Genomic DNA, 11,344 nt, shown 5'->3' on the forward strand with positions numbered 1-11,344 from the left:
TTAACATTTGCATCTCTGTAGGTTTGGATACAGGACTTTTGTCGAGATACTTCAGGGATTTTTGCTCCCCCTTCTGGTGGTGAAAGATAATAATAATAATAATAATAATAATAATAATAATAATAATAATAATAATAATAATAATAATAACACAAAAATACAGAGACTGATGATTTAATGTTAAATTGTAAAAAAAAAGTGTTAACAAAGGATAAAAAAGATTGAAGAGACGGTTCACACTGAAAACACACTGAAAATATTCTCTAATATTACAAGATATTTTAAAGACGATAATCATTGTAAAACAACTTTTTTTTGTAATCACTGTGAAAATAACGAGACATGACCATTTTCAACCTACAGTATATGCATGCATACATACAGTCTATCTATCTATCTATCTATCTATCTATCTATCTATCTATCTATCTATCTATCTATCTATCTATCTATCTCTGTATATATACACACCATTTGAAAAATAATTCTGACATGTAATATTTTACGTAATCATAAACACACTACAGCAAAAGACTGTACCATAAGATTCCTATGTGCATTTTTGACCATTCCATGTTATGTATGTGTTTAGTGAAAGTTACAGTAATGGGCATGTAAATGGACAACGTATCAATCAAATACAGTACATGGACATTATACAGTATAGTTGTTGAAACCTAACAATAAAATTCCTATTTGCTTTTTGAACATCCCGTTCCACACAATAGTCTCCATTTGCAGTTATTATAACCTCCACTCTTCTGGACAGATGTTCCACTAGATTTTGGAATGTGCTTGTGGAGGTTTGTGCTTATTCAGCCATAAGGATGTTATTAAAGTCAGGTACTGGAGTGCTGTCAGCATTCAACTCATCTCAAAGGTGTTCAGTTGGGTTGAGGTCAAAGCTCTTTAGCAGGCCACTCAAGATCTGCTTTGTGTACAGGGGCATTGCCATGCTGGAAAAGGTTTGGGTCTCAAACCTCTAGTTCAAGTGAATGGAAAATGTCATTCTACAGCAAATACATCCTATATACTGATATGCCTTTATCTTCGTGGTAACAAAAGAAGAACGAGATATGACAGAGAAAGTCGGGTGTCCTGATACTTTTGTCTATGTGAGTTTTGAGAAGTCTGTACAATATCTGACTCCGCCCACAAAAAACATTTCGCCTTTTTATTGGCTCACGAATGCGTCGTCATTTTTCCCGTTAGGAAGACTAAGATAACGGAAGTGGTCAGATCTTAGCAATGAAAACAACATCGGGACTTTTTGGGGGAATAAATAGCTAAAGCAGAGGAATTGTGTGGACTTTGGTTTGCGGAGGTAAGGCGTTCACAAGATTTGTGTCCAAGTCAAAAAAGATTGCATTTATTTCTTTGAGTAGAAACGAGAGATTAAACAATGTGCTAGCTAGCGTGCTAGCGTGCTAGCATACACAGCGTAGAAGTAGCTTCCAGGCTAATGGAGATATCCTAATGGGATTGTGTTGAATATGGTCTTACACGCGACTGCATGGGGTGTAACGAAGTATTATATACTAGAGATATGAAGGTGTTCTTTATACGGCAGGAGTGAATCTGGGGGAGAAGAAAAAAAACCCGTCCGGAGTCGTTAAAACAATCAAAAACATTAAACAATGCTCTTAAGAAGAGAAAGGAAAATGCAAAACAACTTATTTACACGTGTTACATCAATATGCACCCATTTTCAAGTTATCACCAAACATTATCATATATTTAATGTTCAGTAACTGCTTTTTTTCTAGTCTTGGGAAATCCAGAGCCTGTCTGAGGAACACTGGATGTGAGGTGGGAATATACCCTGGGCTAATGCCAGAACAGACACACAAAAAACACATAAACAAACACAAACAGTTAGTTTACTAACATGTCCTCAGAGGTGTGGAGAAACCAGCTGAAATGTACACTGGGAATCCTGGAGCTGTATCACCTGATGGTATCAAAAAGTTTCGAGACAAAATAATCACTTTGCACAGCAATACAGCACTTCCAGCATTCCTGCCACTTCTGAAATACGTCCTGGGAGTCTTCTTTTCAAAGCATTATATTAGACCTTATAGATCTTCATCTTCAGGAAGAGGGGGTGAAGTCTGCAGAAGCCGAAATCCAGCGAGTAGGATCGGTGCAGAAGTGAGATCATGTCGCTTGTTTTCCGACGATCATCATGCACAAGTTGCTGAATGGTTTTAACATGTTTAGGGGCTGAGCTCAATTGAAGGTCTTGCTGGTCTCTAGTTGTTTTCCAAATTATGTTCTGCTCTTAAAGCATGCATGCCACCAAAAACACCTCGGTTGCAGCATCGTTATGTCATGTGAAATGTTTCATGCAGAATTTAACGCTTGCTCTTTGTTCTGACTTTCTCTCCGTGATAAAGTTGCAGGCGTGGTCACGCTCGTGGTCAGATTAGCATTAGTCTCGAAATTTTGTGAGCACACACATTTTTTGGTTTGTCACAAATTTGTCACTTCTCTATCTGAATGGAAAGAGAATACCGCATGACTACAACTGGCATGATCGCCAAATGATCCAGACATAACAATAGGTTTAGAAACCAGCGGCAAAGTTCTAAGGCAATGCAAGGAAGAGCTCCGTAGGGGAGGCTTAAGAAATCTGCCACCCAATAGTGGTATTATAAATCATTAGTAAAAAATGTGCATCTTCATTACTGACGCTGAGGCAATTTGCATCTAGATGCATTGACAACAATACGATACATTAAAGATACACGTGAAGCAGCTTCTGATGATATGCGATCTGATTCACCCGTATCACGATGCAGTGTGAACCGATTCACCCCTATTACGACGCGGTGTGATCCGATTCACCCCATAATGATGCAGTGGGATTAGATTTAGATTTCATTTAACACAATGTGATTTAATGCAATACGGTGCAATGGAAAAAAATATGATGCGATTCAATATGGTACAGATAGTTCGCTTTCATTTCTTTGCCTCAGACAGACAGCAAATAAAATTACTTGTGCTTTTCGACTTCTAACGCATGGCCCTTTTCACAAACAGACCTTTTATAATGCAAAAAAAAAAAGAATAAATAAAACCTTATTTTCCTGTTCTGTCTCCAGGAAGACGCAGCTCTACCTCTGCCATGTTAATCTGTATTCTATGTGAGTTCCAGGACACGCCTCAGTCTCCATAGTGTTGATCTGTCATATTCATGTAGCAGCAGTGGTGCTGAGAGAACTTGCTTGAGAATCGAGGAGAAACCAGTCTACTAGGGGCATAACGGTACACAGAAGTCACGGTTCGATACGGGTTCGGTACAACAGGAAAAAGCAACAAATCCCCAGTGCTTGCTTTTTTTTCCTGTTTATTTTGAACAGGCAGTAGTGTTTGGTCACAATCAGCTACAGGTGTTGAGAAAACCCTCTCACTTAAGATGGAGGTTGCAGGTATTGCCAGGTAACGCTTTGCCAGTTTGCCACCGGGGCTCTGTTGAAGTTGATGGACTGTTGGAGTTGATGGACTGGGCTGTGATGGAGTTGATGGACTGGGCTGTGATGGAGTTGATGGACTGGGCTGTGATGGAGTTGATGGACTGGGCTGTGATGGAGTTGATGGACTGGGCTGTGATGGAGTTGATGGACTGGGCTGTGATGGAGTTGATGGACTGGGCTGTGATGGAGTTGATAGACTGGGCTCTGGAGTTGATGGACTGGACTGGGCTGTGATGAAGTTGATGGACTGGACTGTGATGAAGTTGATGGACTGGACTGTGATGAAGTTGATGGACTGGACTGGGCTGTGATGAAGTTGATGGACTGGACTGGGCTGTGATGAAGTTGATGGACTGGGCTGTGATGAAGTTGATGGACTGGGCTGTGATGAAGTTGATGGACTGGACTGTGATGAAGTTGATGGACTGGGCTGTGATGAAGTTGATGGACTGGGCTGTGATGAAGTTGATGGACTGGACTGGGCTGTGATGAAGTTGATGGACTGGACTGGGCTGTGATGAAGTTGATGGACTGGACTGGGCTGTGATGAAGTTGATGGACTGGACTGGGCTGTGATGAAGTTGATGGACTGGACTGGGCTGTGATGAAGTTGATGGACTGGACTGGGCTGTGATGAAGTTGATGGACTGGACTGGGCTGTGATGAAGTTGATGGACTGGGCTGTGATGAAGTTGATGGACTGGGCTCTGATGAAGTTGATGGACTGTGATAAAGTTGATGGACTGGACTGGGCTGTGATGAAGTTGATGGACTGGACTGTGACGAAGTTGATGGACTGTGACGAAGTTGATGGACTGTGATGAAGTTGATGGACTGGGCTGTGATGAAGTTGATGGACTGGGCTGTGATGAAGTTGATGGACTGGGCTGTGATGAAGTTGATGGACTGGACTGGGCTCTGGAGTTGATGGACTGGACTGGGCTCTGATGGAGTTGATGGACTGGGCTCTGATGGAGTTGATGGACTGGGCTCTGATGGAGTTGATGGACTGGGCTCTGATGGAGTTGATGGACTGGGCTCTGTAGTCTCTGGTCCCTGGGAGTATCATCATCATCATCATTTCGTATCATGGATTCTTAGATAATTTTTTTAGATTGTAAGATCGTGGAAACCGAAGGTGTTGTTTCAGTGCTCTCATAATCTCGATCACACTCTCTGCGATGTTCAGCTCAAGGTCAGTCAGATTGGCAATTTCCTTATTTTTATAGGCTCTTTCTGTTAGAGCTGAGTGAGTAAACAGCAGATTTTTGTTCAAGACACCACTCCACCCTCTCATAGCTGGAGTTCCAGCGTGTGGGCACGTCATGTATTAAATAATGCATTGGCAAATTAAGCATCTTCTGCTTTGCGCTCTCGTGCGAGTGTATAGAGAAGTGACCACAGACTGGCTTATGTGCGCACGAGATGTGACAGTGTAACATGGCTCAAGCACATTTAATAAATCCTTGAAGCCGGGATCCACTACTACTGTATATGGGCGCATTGCAGATGAAATGTATATGCCAATTGCCTCCGTAATGGCTTTGATCCTGTCTGCTGTCATATCTAAAGACTGCTTAGAAGGGATTAGTTGTACTACTGTAGTGTTTGTCTGCCTAACTCTGGTGACTGACACATCTGGATGATGATGTCTGATCTGTGTCAGCATATTGGTCATATTTCCACATACAGCTGCCTTACAACGCCGACACACCGTTATAGTCTTATGTATAACTCGCTCTCCTTTACCACCGTACTTCACGCGCCCCCTTCTGGGCACCTGTGACTGAGTGTATCCGTTGTCAGAGTACACAAATACATGTGTCATTACACCCCTACATTCTACATATGAAATATTGGTCCCAAATTATAAGTCACTTTCTATAGAATAAAGTATAGGGCATCTACAGATTTCTTCATAAATAATTATTCACAGATGCAAATATGTAAAAAAAATGGTGCATCAGGATACAAATGCCAACTTGTATACAATGCACACTTTCTGAAATCGATGTATCAGATCATTAACTTTTGTGCCGATGCACCGCTGCGAATCGCTGAATCTTACCATCCCTAATCATTAGTCTTCTAAGTTGTAAACTATCAACTGAAATTGTTCCTGTGTGTATGTTGGACCATTCTCTAAGCTGCACTGATGTCAGAGTGTCACCTTTTCTAGTTACAGCATTTGACTACAATGTGATTTGTAGTTTAAAAATAAAAAAAATTCTCATGCTTGTGCAAACGGGTGATTTACAGGTATGAAACTTTCACTGAAAAACTGTTCCCCTCTCTTGTGTTGTGTAGTGATGAATGTACAAATGTAGGTAGGTGTACCTGATAGAATGGTGAATCAAACTACCTTTACATTATTGCACTTGCTTTTGTTGTTCATCTTCCTTTTTTCCTAGTCTTCTCAATTCTAGTTTCCCCTTTAAACGCACTCATGCATGAGTTTTCATGCATTCTTTTAATTGTTTGTTTCCGCCTTGCTCGGTACAGAAACACGGCTCCGGCCCGTACGAACAGGGACGAGATGGAGGTTCCTTCTTATCACTCCAAGCTATTATGTGAGCTAAACGAACAGCGTAAAAGGGACTTCTTCTGCGACTGCAGTGTCATCGTAGAGGGCCGCGTCTTCAAGGCGCACAGAAACATCCTCTTCGCGACAAGCGGATATTTCCGGGCTCTGCTGGTGCACTACTTGCAAGACAGCGGCCACAGGCATAGCACAGCCTCTCTGGACATCGTCACGGCAGATGCCTTTTCACTCATCCTGGACTTTTTGTACTCCGGTCGCCTCAACCTCCGCACCGATAACGTGATTGAGATCATGTCAGCTGCCAGCTATTTGCAAATGACTGACGTAGTAAACTTTTGCAAAGGCTACATCAAGTCATCGTTGGAAATCTGTAACCGGGAGAAGGAGGGGCAGAAAGAGACTGGGAGGGAGCGAGAAGGCCCGGCTGACAGTGGTACGCCCGCACTGGTCTCCAGCGTTCCTGCAGCGTCCACTTCCCAAACGGACAGGGGAACACCACAGAGTATGGAGACGCCCAATTCTGTCGAGGCGTCCTCCGATATTCCTTCCACACCAGCTGCTACCAGTAGCAAAGACTCGCAGAGTGAGAGTGAGAACTCGCAGGGAGGGTTTCCCAGGCAGCCTCCCGCCAGTGCCGCTGTTAAGAACAACCCAGCACAAGACGTAATCAACCCATCATCTTCAGGGATGGTCGTCGTACCGGGGCACCCCAAGATCAAATTTGACCCCGATGAGGAAGGCGAGTGTTCACTTGAAGCCAAAGACATGGACCTGTACGAAAACCCAAGCAATGGTGAAGAACGAACTCTCAGCTCAAGTCCCGCTCCAAGCAGTGAGCCGACATCCCTTCCTCCGTACTCCAACTATCAAATGAAGCAGTACATGGACGTCCTGCTACGCGGAGGAGCCGGTTCTCACCGCGAGGAGCTCGTGCCTCATTTTGGCCACAGTTTGGGAAGCAGTAATATGATGGGTCGAGTAGATGAAGGACTCGTTCATGGAGGCTCCTGCAGTATGGAGATCCAAAGCGACTGGTACGTGGAGGATACAGGTGAGAAACGATTTCTTGTTTCTTTCGTTAGTGGTTGTTCACAAAAAAAAAAAAGTCTTAATTTGTAAAAACGACAGTTTGCTACTCAGGGAGGCTGCATAAGTGTCCGTTCTGCCCCTACACCACCAAGCAGAAGGGCATTCTGAAAAGGCACATCCGTTGTCACACGGGGGAGAGGCCATATCCGTGTGAGATCTGCGGAAAGCGTTTCACTCGACAGGAGCATCTACGCACACACGCCGTCACCGTAAGTCCATGATCTTTTTCCAAAAACTGTGTTTAGATTAGAGACCAATATGGGTTTTCCTCTTGTCGATGCAGATATTTAGAGATCAGGGCAGCCAATGGCTGATATATGATGCCTATATGTTTGGCCGATTTTAATTATTTATTAATTTTTTTTTCTGCCCCATAATCTCTCAAAATCTTACAGTTAATTAATAAGAAGTAATACAGAAAACTGCTTAAATGAAAAAATGTATTAAACAACACAAGCCTCTCCAATCAGTGCACTTGTTAGCAGGTTTTGGTCTCCGTGTCTACCTGTAGCTTAAACAACAGCGGGTTGAAGGCTCACTATTAATAGACAAGTTTATTTCTATAGCGTTTTCACAATGGAAATTGTCTCAAAGCAGCTTTACAGAATTTAAGAGTTAAGGTACATGTGTATTTATGTACATGGGGACACACCAAGATGACGGTAGGCCATCGGGCAATGTTGGGTAGTTTTTGTGTCCGTTGGCTTTTCCGGTGTCTTTTGCACCATTGGCTCTAGTTGGACAGTTTTTATGCAGATTCTGCGTGTCAAATCAGCAGCAGAGCTCGTCAGTGAGGGGAAAAAAACTTCTACGTTTTGCTATTCTGCGTAGCTAATGAGCACACAAGGAAAAATAAACAGGACTGACGAAAGCAAACAATGACCGAGTAGAGACGAACGCTCAGAGACTTCTTATTCTTGCGCTTGTCTTTTCAACTTTGCAGACATGATAGAAAAAAGCTACACACATCCGTTAGTAATGATCGCGGAAAGTGTAAACGCTGCTCTCTTTATATATTTACAGTTCTTGCTCTTATGGTTTCCTTGTTTGGATGCCAAATACTTAAATAATCAACCTAATTTACAGCACAGTCGGCAGATGCAGATTGACCCCCAGTCAGATCGGTAGTTTAGTTGGGTTTTTTTTGTTTGTTTTTTTGCGCTACATTCGTTGTGAGCTTGTTATTTTCCACAACTGTCTGAAAACATTTTCAGTCACACAGTTTCAGGACCTGGCCTTTTCCACAGCTTGTTTTAGGATAGTGATCTAGTTGTTGAACCACAGAATTTTGCCACTAGAGATTTATTGGTCCCAAAAGGACCAATAAATAGAACTAAGGGCAATATGATATAAACCCTTGCACAGAGGGTTTATGAGGTTGACCCGAGGTATGATCATTGTTAGTTGAAAATTTTACCCAATGCCCCGCCCGGTTGACTTAAAACATAGCAGTTTTTGGGCACTGGTTAAGCTTAACCAATGGGTTACTAATCAGGGGTTCAAGATCAGTATTTCCAAGCTACCACCTTGGGCCCTCAAGCAAGGCCCATAACCCTCTGTGCTCCAGGGGTGCTGTATCATGGTTGACCCCAGCTTCTAAAACACCTTTCTTTCTTACTCCCTCACTCACTTATAGAAAGAAAGAATAAAAGAACAACTACTAACCTTGTGTATATCTGCTTTCGTTGTTACAGGTCCATCGAGCGACCTGGCCCATCGTGTGCAAGGGCTGCAGGCGCGTCTTCTCCGGAGCCGTGTCTCAGGGTCTGAAGCGATTTGGGCTTTGCGATAATTGTACTTGCGTCACTACGACCAACGTGGAGTCTCCTTCCATGAACATGAGCGACCAGTCCGTGAGCGTGGAACAGGCCACGGCGGACTCGGATTGGCCCATCTTCATGGTGGACGGAGACGAGGAACCCAGTGCTGGTGCCGGGGAAGTGGACGATAAGAAGGACCTCCAGAGGCAGCTTTCAGAGGGGGGGAGTCTCCTGTAGGCTTCGAGAAACACTACAGCACGAATGAGAGTAAACCTATGGATAGATCCTGGTCTTTATTGTTCTGTGAGAAAACAAAAGATCTGGCCTGATGCCAGTTAGTAAGAGTACTTAATGTAAGTACTGAACTGTGATCATGTTTACGGGTATGTGAAGAACCAAACGTCCACAGCTCCAGTGGAATCGATTGTCTGAATTTAGTTTGAAACTGGTTAATATCGTTTATTAATTCTGCTTCAAACTTCGCTTTAAAGGTACAGCAATCAGTATATAGATTTTGCTAAGAGACAATAACAGGTCATCTGCATATATTGAGTGGGAAAGTGCGATTCATCAAAATCTAAAGATAATGACCATAACACTAGACAGGTTTTTAAAGCGCTACATGTATTGATCCATATAGTCCATGTTTGTTATTCTTTAGAATAAAACGATCTGTCTGGAGATTTTCCGCATCATATAGATTTGTGTTTCTCATAGTTGGATCCTGAGGCCTGCAGGGGTTCCTAAAGCATAGCTTTGGGTCCATTTTGTTTTCATTTTGTTACAGATGTGTACTATGATCAAAGTTGTTTTGCCTATTAATAATATTGAACGGAGCATTACTGTACACATTAAAACAACGTGAAAGGTTTACATAGTTTGTTTATACGACAATTTATTTTTTTGTTTATTTTGTTTATATTTTTAAAGAGATTCCTGGCTGCAAAATGTGTGGAGAACTAATCATATCATGTCAAGTGGCTTTTATTGACATTGTAGTAACATACAGTACAGTACACGGTGAAAGGAAATAGCCTTCTTCCAGGACCGAGGTGCTACAAAAATTGTTTGTTAAAACAAAATAGCACACAAGTAACTTGAACAAACGGACCAATACACAGGATCTTACATGAAGTGCATGTGTGCACACAACACAAGAACACTGAAACCAGGGCTAAATGTGGGAGACTACAAATAAACTGTCCATATAATCATAAATTGTCTATACACTATGTAGACAAAAGTATTGGGACACCTGACTTTTCCCAGACATATTTGGTTCTTTTCCAAACTGAAGACACAATTGAATAGAGGGTCTAAGACGCAATAGGAAGTAGGAAATTTTCTCCCCACTTGAACTAGGAGACCCAAACCTGTTCCAGCATGGCAAAGCCCCTGGAATGAATGTGAACGTTTATCTCAAATACATCAATACCCGGGTTTACTAACACCCTTGTGTCTGAATGAGCACAAATCTCCACAAACACACTCCAAAATCTAGTGGATATTTTCCCTGAAAAGAGGAGGAATTATAAGAGCCGATTTGGGACTAAATGCGGAACGCGATGCTCAAAAAGCACATGCCACATTTATGACAAGGTGTCTGCAAACCTTTGGCAATATAGTGTATAAATTTGTAAAAAATCAAAAGAAGCAGAATTGTGATTATTTTTTGTATTTTTTTTTTTTTTTTGCGATGTTCAAAATTAGAATTGTTTGTCACAGTTCTGGGGCTGAAATCATCCTGAATCATTTTTCTCAATTGAATACAAATTTTGCACTTTATCATGTTAAATGAGAAGAAATCAGCCATCAAGGTGATTTCATTTTTGTTAACACATTCATTCAAAGTCATATCAATATTTTTTTTTTATTTAAATACAAATAAAACACATCGCTTGAACAAGTTGCCCCAGTATGGATTTACTCTTGCTAGCTGCCTTATTTTGTGACATGTAGTTTTGTGTGTGTAGCTGAATGAAATCAGTGTGTTAGAGAGTGGGGTGATCACCTGACAGTGCACAGCACACACACACACACACCTCACTCGGTCTTACATAAATACAGTATCATCAATAACGCAGCCCCGTGTTTCTGAACGTTTCTACAATGTAAATTGGGATGTTTTTATGAGTGTTTTAATGTTTAATAAGCCTTTAATGACATTTATTGACAAGTTTCTGTCAATTTGGGACCTGAACTGTAACAATCATCAAACTAACGAGAACTGTTGAAGCAGGAATGAGAAGTATGACCAAAGTTCGTTTTTTTTTTTTTTTTTATACAGCTTTCATTTTAATTTGTTTATATATAACATTTACTGTATTCTCACTTGTGAATGTTGAAAGGTTGAACATTTCTATAAAATTAACATAATAAATGCTGACCTTTAATCCTGTCTACTGTCATTACTTGGATTTTTTTTTTTTTTTTTTCTTCAAGTAATACTAGCACTGGGGACATTTCCTTGTGTT

At 41.6% G+C, this 11,344-nt stretch overlaps 1 protein-coding gene across 2 annotated transcripts; it reads left to right on the top strand.

Moving 5' to 3' along the window:
* Window positions 1-1,175: 1,175 nt before the first annotated feature.
* Window positions 1,176-11,263, top strand: zbtb8b (zinc finger and BTB domain containing 8B). 2 transcript variants are annotated; one of them, XM_083523714.1, is made up of 4 exons: window positions 1,176-1,324; window positions 5,982-7,072; window positions 7,150-7,319; window positions 8,805-11,263. In XM_083523714.1, the coding sequence occupies exons 2-4, from the start codon at window positions 6,016-6,018 to the stop codon at window positions 9,105-9,107; spliced, it is 1,530 nt and encodes a 509-aa protein (XP_083379840.1). In that variant the 5' UTR covers window positions 1,176-1,324; window positions 5,982-6,015; the 3' UTR covers window positions 9,108-11,263. The 2 variants fall into 2 exon arrangements, with proteins under 2 accessions (XP_083379840.1, XP_083379841.1); XM_083523715.1 differs by having other exon boundaries at window positions 7,162-7,319.
* The last annotated feature ends 81 nt before the right edge of the window (window positions 11,264-11,344 follow it).

Source organism: Silurus aristotelis (assembly GCF_946808225.1).
Source record: "Silurus aristotelis genome assembly, chromosome: 21".
Lineage (NCBI taxonomy): Eukaryota > Metazoa > Chordata > Actinopteri > Siluriformes > Siluridae > Silurus > Silurus aristotelis.

Excerpts from the sequence above, each read along its gene's own strand:
- zbtb8b (XM_083523714.1), top strand. The coding sequence starts at position 6,016 with ATGGAGGTTCCTTCTTATCACTCCAAGCTATTATGTGAGCTAAACGAA. Across the intron at positions 7,073-7,149 it reads CTGGTACGTGGAGGATACAG|TTTGCTACTCAGGGAGGCTG; the intron begins GTGAGAAACGAT and ends TAAAAACGACAG. Across the intron at positions 7,320-8,804 it reads TACGCACACACGCCGTCACC|GTCCATCGAGCGACCTGGCC; the intron begins GTAAGTCCATGA and ends TCGTTGTTACAG.